This window comes from Eschrichtius robustus, chromosome 7, assembly GCF_028021215.1.
Source record: "Eschrichtius robustus isolate mEscRob2 chromosome 7, mEscRob2.pri, whole genome shotgun sequence".
NCBI lineage: Eukaryota > Metazoa > Chordata > Mammalia > Artiodactyla > Eschrichtiidae > Eschrichtius > Eschrichtius robustus.
This window is the reverse complement of record NC_090830.1, coordinates 138,925,201-138,940,755: the sequence shown is the minus strand read 5'-3', so window position 1 is coordinate 138,940,755 and position 15,555 is coordinate 138,925,201. Positions and strand designations below refer to the sequence as shown.

The following is a 15,555-nucleotide window of genomic DNA, read 5'->3' as shown; positions in this document are numbered from 1 at the left end:
GTCACGTCTCACTTGAAAACGAAGCTATTAAAATGACAAGATCCTTATCATGAAACATTTCAGAAGAAAAGTAACGAATGATCGTGGAAACGAACAGCGTACACCGAGGGACACGCCGCTGCCATTTCTCTACGCCCACAAGTCGCACGTTTCATTTATAACCAAAGGTGACGGAACAGATCCACACGAGGCTTTACCTGAACAGCCGGAGATAAACTTGCAGCCAAGTACGGGGAGCTCCTGCTGAAAGAGCAGACTCGGAAGAGCCTCACTCCCACCTCCGGCAGCAAAAGCACAAGCGGGGCAGCGCGGGGCTTCACCAGGGGAAGGAGGAGGCTGACAGCGTCACCTGGATGGCCGGACGCCTTCCCGCACGTTAAGCGCAGTGCCTAGCGCTCCAACTCCACCCAGGACGGGCCACCAGGGTGTAAACTGGACTGAAAATCACAGGCACCAATATATTTGTACGCACGAGTTCACAGCGATACTAAAAACCCCACACGTTAGTCGTCTTGGAGTCAGGACATTCTTTTGAAAACTGGTAGATAAAGAGGATGAGGCAAGAATTTATCCTGCCTCGCTCCGTATCTGTGCCTCTGGGGAAGGAAATCAAGGAGGGCAAGCCTCTCCTGAGGAGAGCATCCCAGCTACCTAGCCAGTTGCGACCACACGGGGAACCTGGAGGGCATCCCACCAAGCGAAGCGAGTCACAGAGAGACCCCCTGTATGACCTCACTCACACGCAGAATCTAAACAAGCCAAACTCAGAAACAGAGGATAGAAAGGCAGTTTCCGGGGCTGGGGAGGGAGGAGGGGAATGGGAGATGTAGGTCAAAGGGCACAAGCCTCAAGTGATAAGATAACAAGTTCTGGATCTAGTGCACAGCCTGGTGATCAGTCCACAATGCGCAGTTGCACGCCCCAGGCCCTGCGGGCGCGGGAGGTGCTGGAGGCCAGGAACCCTCGAGGGAAAATCCCCAGAAGCACCGGCCCACAGGACCAGGTTGCAGGGCGCTAGTGAGACTCTCCTTCTGGAGAGAAAAAGGGACAGCCAAGAGGGCAGGTGGCCTTGGCAACCGGATAAAGGAGCAGAGAAGAAAGGGGGAGACAGAAACCCTGAGACAGAGGAGAGGCTGCCCCTTCGCTGCCCGAAGCCAGGCAGGGTGGCCCCCGCGCTCCGGACTTCGCCAGACGGACAGAAGAGGGCGCTGTGAAGCTAGGAATCCTACCCATGCCGACACCATGGGGACAAGCCAGAGGAAGTTCAAGTCCCTGCAAAGCTGCTGTGAACAAGTCAGCAAAAATGTACACATCCTACCCCAGGAAAAGGCCCTCCGCCCCTGAGAAAGAATCACAAAGCAGCACAGAATTACAGGCCGACATTGCAAACAGAGTTAAACACACTCAAACAAGCACTGAGGTGATGAAAAAACACTTGGAATTAGAAACACAAAACTAAAATAGAAATGGACCCAAAAGAGAGAAAGAAAAGTGCTGATTAACCTCAGGAAAGAAATGGGAGAAAAAGACAAAATCATCACAGAGAAGAGCAAATTACAAAGTGCCCAAGGGAGAATCAGCTTCAAGGAAAATTCAGCAAGAAAGTGAAAACAGCGTCACGAAGAGAGCAGGGGAGAAAGGAGCGAACGTGGCCGACAGGCAGTGAAAGAAGAACATCTGCCACCGCGGTCCCCAGAGAAGAAGAGCAAAACCATGGACCAGAACTAATACTTAAAATCATAACCCAAGAAAACTTTCCAAAAATAGGACAAGACCTGAGCTCACACACTGAAGGGCTTTCTAAGCACCTGAGAAAATTAACCCAAAACAACTGACTCCTGGACATATCCTAGTGAAACTACTAGATTTCAAAGGTAAAGACACCATCCTCCAGGTCTCCAGGAAACAAAACCAATGAGACCCTCACCAGACTTTCAGGACCAACGTACAAGTCAAGGCAGCAGCAGAACAACCTTTACTGAAAACCTCAGTGAGACAAAGTGTAAGGCAAGGATTACATACATATCAGCCAACTGTCCTTCAAACGTCAAAGCCAGAGAAAAACAGTTTTCCACATACAAAATCTGGTCAGTTCTGTCCCCATGAGCCCTTCATGAGGGATCTACTAGAGCAGGGCTGGGCAAACGTTAACCTCAAGAGCCAGATAAAACGGTAGGCTCTGCAGGCCAGCGGTCTCCGCGGCAACGCCACCGGGCAGGTGTGGACAAGATGCTGTGTGCGTGGGCGTGGCCACCCCCCAGCAACTTGATCCCAAACCAGGCAGCAGGCGGGCTGGGCTGGGGGGCGGGGAGGTGGTGCTGACTCCTACTTAAAGCAGCAATGATAATACCGCCTGCCGGAGTCCTCCACGCGTGTGGACCTAAAGCACACGCCACACGAAACCCATACGATGCCAACGTTTATACATCATACGTGAAGAAGCATAATGTTAACCAGAAGCAGGGGGAAAGCTTTAGGCCCGTGTATCGGAACCTACAGCAACCACTTTAAAATAGTTTACAAAAGGCAAGAAGCCAATAAGCAAATTTAAATAGAATGCAAAAAAAAAGAAAGAAAGAATCCAAAAGAAAGCAGAAATGGGGAAACAAAGGGACAAAGCAGGAGGTGCAAACATAAAACAGATAATTAAACGGCAGACCCCAAATCAACCATATCAATGGTTATGTTAAATGTGGATGGCCTGGGCCCATGCTGAGCGGTAGGGCTGCAGTGGCCCCCGTACGGGACAGCATGGAAGGTTCTGTGGGACGAGGCAGCGCCGGCACCAGGGGAGATGGGCGTGCAGAGTCACACGCAGAAGGGAACGTGCAGAAGGACACACGGGAAGCCTGGGAGGCCGCCTCAGCGACAGCAAGGGGACCCAGGGGGTGAAGAGCATGTGTGGTAACCAGACAGAACTCGTCAGAAGACACACAACCACACGTGTGTACGTGGCCAGTAACAGAAACTCCCACTCACAGCACACACGCGTGTGCACGCTGCCCTAACAGACCGCACGGAACAGTCCAGGCCGCAGCTGCACGGCGCACCCGCTTCCACGGCCCACTCACCAAGAAGGGTCATCGCTGGGCCACAGAATAAGCCCCCGTGCCTGCTGCCCTGGGCTCTCTGAGCGTCCACGTCCCTACGCGCCTGCCTGGGACAGTCGCCGTGCACAGGCCAGACACAAAGCAAGCACCAGACGGCATGTCAGTTCGACGCCACCACAAATGCTGCGGTGCCAGGACCGGCTGTGGGGATGTCCCCAGGCCCCGGGGCCGCGCAGTCATTCCCGCCCCAGACCACACGCGCCAGTTCCGGCCCAGAGCTCTCTGGGCAGCTGAGGACGGAGCTGCTGGCCTTCCCCGGCCTCTGGGAAGGCGCTCTGGAACCTGAATGAGCCCAGACAGAGATCCTTTTGGGGCCGACGGCACAGACATCTTGAGGAAGGACAGGAAAGTCCCTCCAAGGTGTCGGCAGCACGCTCGGGTCACGTCTGGCTGGAAGGAACTCAGTAAAGCGGGAACTGGACGGGGCAGAGGGCTCCAGGCCCCCGGGAGGGTCGCTGTCTGGCGCCTCCGCCCTCCTGGGCTCTAGCTTGGCTCCCACCCTGCCCACCTGGGACAAGGTCACTGCCCAAACTGCACACGTGCTCGGCCAAAATTCTTTACCAAAAAAAGGAGCTTCTGCAAACTTCAGGGAAAAAGTAGCCAACTGATAAAAATAGGTGGGCTCGTTCATAGGAAGGCTCAAGAAAAATATTTTGGAAAGAGGCGAAGTAGAGATTTTGGCAAGGAAGAGCCTACGGAATTAAAAAAAACAAAAAATACACCCCATGCGGCCAAAAAGCAGCCCCTTCCTGATGCTGCGCAGGTGGCCTGGTGAGAAGCGGCCCTCGGCTCCCAGGACGCAGGAGAGCGGCCCTGCCCCTTCCCTCCCCCCGACTAAAAATAGAAACAGCCAGGCCTGGTTAGCCTTTCTCCAAAGAGAAGTATCTGAGTGACCTAAAAAGGAATTACATCCTACAAACAACCCAGTGGAAGCCGGGAGAGCCAAGATAAGGAGCCGAAAAGGGACAAAGGAATTCCTCCAGAGGAAAGATGGCTGCTATTTACCAACTACGCCTGAAAACACCCTGCAGACAACGTCTGCCCACCCTTGGCCTGGGCAGCCGGGGGTGTCCTCTGGACACCCAGACTGGCCCCGCTCTGCCCCAGGGCTGCGCTGGGACTGGCTGTGGGTGGAGGCTGGGTGCCTGTCCCAGGAGGCCCAGACTCAGCTCCTGGTGCCCTGACGGGACGCCGTCCCAGAGCCCAGGCCCCATAGTAGCCGCCAGCCAGCGCCCAGGACACCACGAGTTTCCATGACCTCAGCAGCAGGCAGAGGGCCTGGCCGTCCGATCAGCGAGGTTGTCTCCCTGGCCCCGTGTGGGGCAGGAGGGCCGCTCCATGTCCTTGGGGTGGGTGCGGCCGGCTGTCCAGCCCGAAGTGCAGGGCTGGAGTTTTCTTAGTGAGCCCCCCCAATATCCACCTCAGAGGGGGTCCCAGGGTCAGGGGTCAGAGCACTTTCCAGAAGGGCAGCCTGGACACACCGGTGCCACCACGTCAGTGGGCTCCGAGGGGGTGGGCCTTCGTCTCAGGATCAGGGGCAAAGAATGCAGCCACGCTGACACCAGCGAGCGAGTGGCTCTTCAAGGGCCAATGAGGATTCTCCGCTGGGCACCACGGGGTCCCCCCAGAGCCGCCGTGCTGTGCCTCGCACGCCGTGAGGACGAGCCGGCGTCCGCAGGCACAGCACAGGCGATGAACGTCTGCAGCCTGTCACCAGCTCTGTGTCTCTGTAAAGAACCTCAAACGCTGACGCATCGGGTGAGGCTGGGCACGGGGTGAGGGGGGGCAGCTGCAGACCCGCGGCGGCCGAGCCCGGAGCAGGGGGCGGAGGGAAGAACTGGCACCTCCTGCGCCCCCAGCGCCACCCAGAACCCGAGCAGGGCCCGTGCCCCTGGTCTCGCCTCCTCCAGGCCCCCGTCCTTCCTGTAGGAGTGCGTCGTTCCTGTCCCCACAAGCCACATTAGCGGGTCAGGGCACGCGCCGGAGTCTGGCTCGCAGAGGACGACAAGGAGAGCAGCGGAAACACCGCCTCAGGTTTCGTGCAAACATACGTGTCCACGTCAGGTGGGTAAACAGGGTGGGAATCTTGGGTCACGTGGTGGGCATGTGTTGACTTCACAGAAATGGACAGACAGGCTTTCCCACAGTGGCCTCACTGTCCTGCGTTCCTGCCAGCGGGCTCCGCATGCGCTGAATCCTTGTCAACACAGGACGTGGTCAGGGTTCTGTTAATTGTATCCAGTCTGACACATAGGAACTGATATCTCACTGTGGTTTTAATTTGCATTTCCTGAAAGACTAGTGATGTTGAGCACCTTTTCACACGTTTACCATTTGTGTATCTTCTTCCATAAAGTGTCTATTCAAATCCTTTGCTCATTTGTAAACTGGGTTCTTTGCTTTCTTATTATTGACTTTTGAGAGCTCCTTGTACTTTCTGGATACAAGCCCTTCATCAAATGTGATTTACAAATATCCCTCCCACATCTGGGGTGCCTTTTCATTCCTCTAACAGTGTCTTACAAAGAGCAAAAGTTCCTAATTATGCAAAGTTCTAATTTATCAGCATTTTTCTTTTATGAGTTGTGCTTTTGGTGTTGTATCTAAGAAATCGTTGCCTAACCAAGCTCATAAAGATTTGGGAGGGGACGGGGACGGGGGGGGGGGCGGGGGACTTAGAGCTAAATTAATTTATTTGTTTGTTTGTTTAATGTAATTTTCAGGTGTGCAGCATTGTAATCCGACACCTGTATACACTACAGAGTGATCACCACCACAAGCACCACCACAAGTCTAGTTGCCATCCACAAAATTTTTTTTTTTTTAAATTTTATTTACTTATTTATGGCAGTGTTGGGTCTTCGTTTCTGTGCGAGGGCTTTCTCTAGTTGTGGCAAGTGGGGGGCTACTCTTCATCGCGGTGCGCGGGCCTCTCACTATCGCGGCCTCTCTTGTCGCGGAGCACAGGCTCCAGACGCGCAGGCTCAGTAGTTGTGGCTCACGGGCCTAGTCGCTCTGCGGCATGTGGGATCTTCCCAGACCAGGGCTCGAACCCGTGTGCCCTGCATTGGCAGGCAGATTCTCAACCACTGCGCCACCAGGGAAGCCCCCATCCACAAAATTTTTGTCTTAAGTTTTCTTCTAGAAATTTCATAATTTTAAGTTTTACATTTAAGTCTACAACGTATTTTATTTTTTGTGTATGGTGCGAAATATGGAAAAAATTTTTTTTGCAAATGGATATCTGATTGGTCCAGCACCATTTGTTGAAAAGACTGTCCCTTATCTAATGAATAGCCTTTACAGCCTTTGTCAATCACTTAGACATATTTGTGGGTCTGTTTCTGCATCTCTTTTCTGTTCCACTAATCCACATCTCTGTCCTTTTCCCAAAAACACACTGTCTTGATTGCAGTAGCTTTGTAGTAAGTCTTGAAATCAGAAAGTGTGACTCCTTAAACTTAACTGTTTTTTTTCCAATGCTGTTTTGGCTATTCTAGTTCCTTTGCTCTGCCATACACATTTTACATTTTAGAATCATCTTGCAGTCTTCTACCAAAATGTCCTGCAGAGATTTTGATTGGAACTGCAAAACTGGTGGATCAATTAGTGGAGTTGACATGTTAACATAATTGAGTCTTGCAGTCCATGAACATGGTACACCTCTCCATTTCTTTGTATCTTCCCTGATTTCTTTCATCAGTGTTTTATGTTTTCAGTGTACAGACATTAACATATTTCATTAGCTTTATATCCAAGTATTTCATTTTGATGCTACTGTAAGTGATCATATCTAACAGAAAAAGGTGTTTTCAAATTGATCTTGTATGTTGCAAACTAAATAAGTTGACATATTTGTAATAGTAAAGTTTCTGTAGATTCCTCATGATTTCCAGTCATGCCTTCGGCCCAGACACAGTCTAACCTCTTCCTTTCAGATCCGTGGGGCTCTATTTCCTTTCTTGCCTGGCGGCACTGGCTAGGACCTTCCTTCACTGCCACGCTGAACAGAGAGGTGAAACCAGGCATCCTTGCTCTACTCCCACCCTCGAGGCAAAAAAGCATCGCGTCAGCTGTGGGGTTCGTAGTGCCCTTTACAGAAGCTCCTGCGCAAGCTCCTCTCTATTCTTAGTTTGCTGGGAGTTTTCATCAGAGATGGTTGTAGAATTTTGGCAAATGCTTTTTGTGCATCTACCGAGATAATCATGTGGTTTGTCTTCCTCAATTGGTTGACATGAGTAATCTTATTTATTAATTTTGTATGTTAATGCCAGGCTTGTGTTCCTTTGTACTGATGCATTAACTTTTTGATGTGTTGTTGTTTATATGCATGCGTGTGTCGCTTGTGTCTTTATATATATATATATATATATATATATATATATATATATAGTTTCATATATTCGATTTGCTAAAGTTCCATGAATTTTGGCATTTACTCCATGGGGGATACGGATCTTTTTATTCTGTGACGCCTCTGTCTGCCTTTGCTGTCAGGGCACTGCTTGCATCACAGGATGAGTTAGGAAGCATCACCCATGCGTTAGTCCTCTTGAAAAGTTTCTGTAGAATTGTTGTTGTTTCTTGCTTAAATGTTTGACAGAATTCGTCAGTGAAACCATCTGGTCCTGGAGAGTTTTTTTTGTGGGAAAGTGTTTAGCAAAATTTTAATTTAATAGAGAGCTCATTTATTTCTTCTTGACTTAGCTTTGATCCTTTGTTTTTCCAAAAACATCTTCCTTCCATATAAGTGTCCAAATTTACTGGCAAAAAGTTGTTCATGATATTTCCCTTACTATCTTTTTATCGTCTGCAGGATTTTTAGTGATGATTCCCCAATGTCAAATTTCTAAAATTGGTCACTCTTGTCTTCTCCTTTCAGAAACTACATATAGAAGAGCAAATTAAACCCAAAGTGATGAAAAGAAAGGAAAACATAAAGAGCAGAAATCAGTGGAAGAGAAAACAGAAAACAACATTGGCGCGATCAATAAAACCAAAAGCAGGTTCTCCAAGGTCAATAAAACTGATAAACCTCTAGCCATACCGTTGACTGACTTTTCTCCTCTTTAAGGGCTTCTTTGCCTGCATGGTCATTTTTTTATTGGTTGTAAACCATCAAATTGTAAATTTCGTCTTGCTGGACACTAGCCTAGAAGTTCTCTCTGGCTGTAAACTGGGGTGAGTACAGGCTTCCTTCTCGTCCCCTCAGTTCTGCCTGCTGCTTGAGGTCTGAAAACTACTGTTTCATGTATGTTTTCTGGTCTTAATTTGTTTAAGGCAGGAGGGTAAATTTGGTACCTGTTTCTCCATGTTAGCTGGAAGCAGATATTACTCATCCCATTATTCTTTAAGTTATTGTCAGGGAAAATCATGAAAGACTTTCAGATGGGCATAAAAGATTAGAGGTTCCCTGTCCCTGTTCGGGTTATCTCTGTCTTTAATGATCTCTGAGCTGTTTTACAGTTCTGTGAATTCTAAACACCAGCAGTGATGCAAAGATTCTTGACCTCAAGACGCCAGTGTCGGGCTTCCCTGGTGGCGCAGTGGTTAAGAATCCACCTGCCAATGCAGGGGACATGGGTTCGAGCCCTGGTCCGGGAAGATCCCACATGCCGTGGAGCAACTAAGCCCGTGTGCCACAACTACTGAGCCTGCGCTCTAGAGCCCGCGAGCACAGCTACTGAGCCCGCGTGCCACAACTACTGAAGCCTGCGCACCTAGAGCCCGTGCTCTGCAACAAGAGAAGCCACGGCAATGAGAAGCCCGCGCACCGCAACGAAGGGTAGCCCCCGCTCGCCGCAACTAGAGAAAGCCTGCGCACAGCAACGAAGACCCAACACAGCCATAAATAAATAAATAAATAAGTAAATATATTTACTTATTTATTTAAAAAAAATAAAAGAACGCCAGTGTCTGGTGGCGCACAGCTCATTCCTGGTCAGCCCTGCATCCTTTCTGCAAAGTCATCTCAGCACCGCAGACAGGAGAGCCCACACGTTTGCTCTTTGGATTCTTCTTTGAACCAGTTCTAACATCTCACTGGATCTCTCATTAGTAAATAACAAATATTTATTATCTCAATAAAAAATCATCAATACTTGCTCACTTTTCATGTTTGGATGTGAGCCAGCGTCATCCCTGTTTTATAATTTATCTATAGCATTACTATAAATTTGAAACAAGCTAAGGGCCATCGATAGAAAAATGACTTTAAAACATGATGGCCTATCCATCCATTTGATGAAATACCCTGAAGCCATTAAAAGAGAGAGTGTATATTAATCTACATAGAAAGATTTCCCAGTTTACCAAACAAAGAGTAAGCTGTCCAAGTGCGCTGACCTGCGACTGGCTAAGGAAAGTACCTTTTCCCCGGGACACAGAGACATTAGACGTGAGGGTGTGACATCAAGCAGAGGCAGAACGGGGGTGGGGACACTTATTTATCCTCCTCTGCTTTGTGCTGTTTCCTCACTGTTATTCAGCTGAGAGCTGAGCACACACCACGTGCAGACACACTCCAGGCTCTAGGGATGCAGCAGCAGGACGGGCCCTGCCCCAAGTGCCACCGTCTCTGTAAACTGGAAAGTTAAAATCGACTTCCCACCGACCTGGCCTGCAGTCACTAGGATTAGTGACCGTCAGAGGCAGAATGGCTGCGCCTGCCCATCCTCAGGTCTGGCTGCAGCCTCGTCCAGGGCCTTCCTGAGGACCCTGTAAGCCGGTTCCTGCACCCCAGCCCAGAGCGGCCCTGAGCCACCCTGGGCTGTTTCCGGCTGTACCTTGGCAGCACCGTGGAAGTTCCCAAGGGCGGGGTGTCTGGCGCACTCCCCTCCGGCCCCCAGCACCCTGCACGGTGGCTGGCACCTCCCAAGCCATGGTCTCTTCCTCTTTGTATAAGGGCACTTATCCCATGATGATCCCCACCCTCATGACCTCATCTGAACCTAATCACCTCACAAAGGAGCCACCTCAAATGCCATCACACTGGGGATGAGGCTTCCGCACAGGAATTTGGGGGCAGGGGACACAAACATCCAGGCCACGGCAGAGGTGGAGGCTGCGTTTCCGGAACACAAGTTCAGATAGTGACGAATCCACAGAGCAAGATAAGGTTGGGGGAGGCCAAGAGGGTGACCGGGAGGGGCCTCTCCGAGGGGCCGCAACCGCAAGGGCTAGGAGAGCGGGGCGGGGGAGCAAGGGCAGAGGCCCGAACCCCAGGCATGCCTGGGAACAGAGCAGGGCCAGAAGGAGGCAGCGGGGGGAGTGGGGCCGCCTGGAGGCCCCGCATGGACCCTGGGCCCTCAGCCCGTGAGACAGGAAGCAGGAGGGCAGCAGGACCCGAGTTCCATTTGCAGGGCACTCCGCTGCTCACAGAGAAAGCCGCGGGGGTGTGGCGGCCCCGAGGGAGATTCCTGAGGGACCATGAAGGGGGCCGGCAAGGCTGCCGCTGGCCTGGAAGTGGGTGAGGGTCGCTGGCGACGGTTCCAGGAGTCTGAGGCCTGGGGAGAGGTCAGAGCTGGGATGGGCACAGAGGGCAGGGAAGCACGGGGAGGCCAGCAGGGGTGACGCCAGGCTCTGCGTCTTCTGGAAGGTTGACTACCCTCTCTGGTGCCGTGGCCACGTTCGGGACAGAGCACATGAAAATCCTAGTTCAGAACTAAGGATGGGAACACAAACGGTATTTTCTCCTGTCTCCTGCATTTTTACGGTGATCAAGTTTGACAAAAAAGCAAAAATTATTCCAAGGGTTCTAGAAAACATGAAGGTTGTATTCAGCTCTCCTGTTTATAAAAGCAGGTCATTAAAAGCCTACTTTGAAAAATATCACAACTGCATAATAGACTCTAGGATTTTTTAAAGACCTACAGCCACCCTGCACCCTGTGTCTCAAGGCCCTGCCCCCTGGGCCCTGGGCTAGCGCCGGCTTTGCTCTGGGTGGGGCCGCTCGGCTTCCCGACCCACAGCCGCTGGGCTGCGGGCAGGGGGCTGAGAACCCCACTGACCAAGTCGGCCCAAGAAAGGCAGGGGGGGCTTGTGTTAAAATCTTACTTTTAAGAATTGCCACTGAAATTGCTTCCTCCTCCAGAGGCTTCTGCGCGCAAACCGGGAAGAACGTCCGCAGCTCTCATCACTCCTTACGTTCCATCCCCTTCGCCGAGGCGGAGTGTCCCAGCAAGGACGCAGGCGCCCTGCACACCGACCTCGAGAGAAGCACCGAGCTGCCTGCCCGCCGGCCGGGCTCTGGCTCCGGAAGCAGCCCGACGCGGCCGAGCGCACAGCCAGGAGGCTCAGAAACGAGGAGGTCTGTGTTTCCCGGGGGTCAGAGTTCACAAAAGGTGGAGCTGCCGCCCTCTGAACTCACCCCCAGACCAGCGGCTGCTCACTGTCCTGACTGCACCGAGGCTCCAGGTCATCAGTGAAACAGGAGGGGAAAAGAAGGCTGGACGTGAGCCCCGCGCCTCCAGTCTGGGGCCTGTCGAGTCGGGGTCTCACGCCGGCTCCCCGTGACCGCTCCCAGGGGCCTCTCACCGAGGGCAGCCCGGCACCCGAACAGGCCTCCCGCCTGCATCCTTGAGGCCGTCACCGCCAAGACCCCTCCCAGCCCGGGGCCAGGCCCGCTACCCACCGCATCTCACACCCTGTGCTCCTCGGGCACTGCCGAGGCCCAGCCATGAAAAACAAACCAACTAACGTGACAGCTGCTCTGGCCGAAACTCACACAGACCAGGGAACAGACAGAGCTGGACGGATGGCTCCGGCCACACACCAGGGCCTCTCACTCCACGGCCACAGGCAGAGGGAGCCGCTGGAGCCGGACCGTGCCCCCGAGGTGAGCCCTCGGCCAGGAAGGCGGTCTCACCCTGCCCCCTCGGACAGCTGCCTGCCTGGAGCTGACGCGACGGCTCTGCCAGGCCAGGCTTCGGCCGGGGCCCTGAGGTCAGCTCTCCACCTGGGCAGGGCAGACTGTGGGGAAGGAAGAGCTCAGAACCCCCAGGTGATGGGGAAACGAGCCCCACTCACTACCACAGACACCCCCCCCATGGCCTCTTGCCAACCCCACCCTACGGGGCCTCAGATGCTCCCCAGGGACCCACCTCCCTGGCCAAGACCACCGCCCGCCTCCAAACAGCCCAGGCAGACACACTTCACTGGACTCTTCCCTCTGGATCCGGCTGCCTCTCCAGAGCGGGAGCGGGACCCGCACCCCACCCCCGTCCCCACCAGTGGCCTGAGCATCTGGTGGGGTCGGGCGTGGAGACTTGACAGGTGGCCACCCCCCAGTGCCAGCAGGGACGGCAGGAGCCCAGGGCTGCCCAGTGGCCCATGTGTCCCGCATGGGATGGTCAGGACACCGAGCGCCGCCGAGGGGACCCGCCAGGTGCCACCCCTCAGCCCCTGGGGTCTCAGCAGCCCTGAGGCCGGCCCCCAGTACCTGCACTTCCTCCTGGTTCACAGAACACATGTGCTGGGCTCGTCACGCTGTCCCTACCCCGGGCTCTGCGGGCTGCGGCCACACTGGCCTCCTGGTGGTTCACAGGCAGCCTGCAGCCCCGCTGAGTGGGATGCCCCACTCGTCCACCAGTTCCCAGAGTGGCCTCTCAACGCCCCGTCAGGGCCCCACGCGCTCCGCCAAGGACCCCGCTACGGCGAGGCTGGTCCTCGTGGGGGGACGTCTGAGCTGGTCCTGGCTGTGCTCCTCGCCGGTCCCCGTGGAGCACGGGCTCCAGGAGCAGAGTCCTCTGTCGTCCCTCCAGAGCGGCCCCCCGGCATCCAGGACAGAACTGACCAAGACGAGGGGCCCGACCAACAGCTGCTCCACGTAAGGTGCCGGGAACAGGCTTCCCCCAGAGCCTCCGGCCAGCGTCCACCCGCCAGCCAGTCACCGCGCTTTCTGCCCAGAACCCAGGGCCCCCCGAAACGCACCCTAACGTCCCCACCAGCTTTTGACAGCCTCCCCTCCGACAACCAGAGACCCCGGCCGGGGTGGGGGCATCTGAGAAGGGAGGGGCCTCCGAGAAGGAACTGGGAAGTGGATGAGACCCCCGGCTGCCCGCGCGAGGCCACAGGACGAAACGTGATCTCTCGCAACGTGAGCCGCTCCCCTCCCGTGGGCCCGGCCGCCAAGGGGCTCTTACCTGATAAAATTCCCGCAGCCAGTTCTTCTGGAGGTTTTCTGGCTGTAAATTAAGAAGAAAAGACAGTCAGGCCAGTGACACAGCCCTGACGGCCGCGAGCAGACGCCAATGTGATGGCCTATCTGCCGTCCTCACCACGGGGGCTAGGGCGCGACACGGGGCAGGGGACAACCTGCTCCACTCGGGAGACCCCGTTCTGCACGGGGGGCTGGTCCACAGCTCGTCCAGGGAAAGGGGGCGGAGCACGGACAAGCCTCGCCCGGTGATGGGCAGGCACCACAGCCCTGGATCCAGAGCTGACCTCCAGCCCTGCTCTGTCCCCGGGGCAGGGGGGCGGGGGGCTTGGGAGGGGCTGCCCGCAGCCAGGCGGGGGTGTCCGGCAGGACCTAGCGGCAGGGGGCCCGGGACAGGCTCTGAGAACGTGGAAAGAGCCACGCGGCACCAAGTGCTGGTTTCGGGCTTGCGGACACCCCAGGGCACAGCCAACACAGGGTGCCCGGTCCCTGAGAAAACAGGACGCCGCCTTTTCCCACACGGCCTGCCGGGGTCCTGGACCACCAGGCCAGCCAGCCGAGTGAGGGCCGTGGTCCAACGCAACCCCACGTGGCCAAGGTGCTGAGAGGTCACGGCAGGCCTGGACAGGGACGGGAGACACGGCAGGGACGTACGTCCAGTGAGTGCAGAGTTTCAGACACGGGAGACGAAAAGTTCCTGAGATCTGGTGACATTAGTGTGAACGCCCCTGACACTGCTGGACCACGCTTAGACCGGCGAAGATGATAAATCTAATGTTATGTGTTTTCTGCCACAATTCAAAACAAAAGAAACAAAACCCCACCCACCACGCCTCAGGACTCAGACCCCCGATCCGAGCAGAGCTCCGGACGCGGAGGCTGTGGGCCCGGAGCCAGGGTCCAGGCTGACCACAGCTGGGCCCAAACGCGTCACCCACGGCCCAAGACGCCGGCGTGCACGGCTGCCACGCGGGAGGTGCTGTCGCCCGCTGATGTTCCTGTGTGTCCCGAGGGCAGGAAGACTGAACTGCCGGCAGAGCAACGAACGAAGGGAAAAACGGTTGGGAAACCAGAGCCTTGCAGACCGCAGAGCAGGGTGTGGAGGAGGCTCCGCGCCTCCGCCCAACAGAGACGGTGGCCAGAGTCCAGCCGGGTGTGGGGCCTTCCAGTCTCCAAGGCCAAGCTCGGGGCCGGGGCCCAGCCTCCAGCCCCCACGTGCTGCACGGGGAGGAGGGCACGCCGTGCCTCTGTCTGTCACCCTCCCAGGTGAGCAAAGAAAAGCCCAAGCAGGCAGGCCGCCCACGGAAAGACCGGGCAGCGGGTCTGAACAGACCGACAGCCAGCCCGCGGACGATGCCAAACATCACTAGGCGTCAGGGGAACGCAAAGCCGAAGCACGGCGAGCTTCCACCCCCACCCCCGGGACGCTGACACGGAGAGAAGACGGCCAGTCTGCGGAGACTGCACAGAGGCGGACCCTCAGACACGGCTGGGGGCGGGGGAGGAGGGTGCGGGCGGTGCAGCCGCTGTGCGAAACAGCCTGGCGCTTCCTCAAAACGCTGGCCGTGGCGCAGCGATGCGCCCAAGAGACGTGGAAATGCTCGTCCACGCAGAGGCTCGGCCACGAGCACTTGTAGCCGCGGAATCCCGGCAGGCGAAAGGCAGGAACTGCCCAAAGGCCAGCCCAGCATGGACGGAGAGACAAAACGTGGTCCAAGCGAACACGGCGGCCACTGACATGGGCCACGGCGTGGACGAGCCTCAGGAACACTGTGCTCAGTGAAAGAAACCCGCCACCAAAGGACAGGCGACGTCTGACTCCGGTTTACGGAGCTCCAGAGCAGGCAGGTCCGCCGAGACAGGCAGCAGGCTGTGGCTGGGCCCCGGGTGTGGCTGAGGGGTGGAGGTGGTCCGAGCTGACGGTGGTGACGGCGGCACAGCTCCGAGAGCACGGGAACCACCGCGCACCCCTCTCCCACCGACCCGAACGATCCCCCACCTGAACCAGGGACGCGGGGCAACCCGTGCCGTGGCCAGGACGCGACCAGGGGCGGCCGGTCAGTTGGCTTCGGGCCCCGGGGGTGATCCAAGACAGAAGACTTCGAGTGCAAAGTCCCAGATGCCCTGACCAGGAACGAGCAAATGGGGAGGGCAGCCCCCCACGCCCGTCCTGGGCTGAGGGCAAGGGTGCTGGTTTTGGGGCGCAGAGGGCCCCCCAGCATTTCAGCAACCTTTCCACGCCAGAGCTCGTGGGCTCAGCCTGGAGACAGGGCAAAGAGATTCAGCTTC

General features: G+C 55.5%; 1 protein-coding gene across 2 annotated transcripts in view; it reads right to left on the bottom strand.

Moving 5' to 3' along the window:
- The window catches only part of INPP5A (inositol polyphosphate-5-phosphatase A), a 181,134-nt gene that overhangs the window by 104,801 nt on the left and 60,778 nt on the right, over nucleotides 1–15,555 (bottom strand). For both annotated transcript variants that reach the window (XM_068548802.1, XM_068548801.1), the window contains exon 2: nucleotides 13,253–13,294. In XM_068548802.1, coding sequence (XP_068404903.1) covers nucleotides 13,253–13,294 — 42 coding nt within the window. The remainder of the gene's footprint in view (nucleotides 1–13,252; nucleotides 13,295–15,555) is intronic.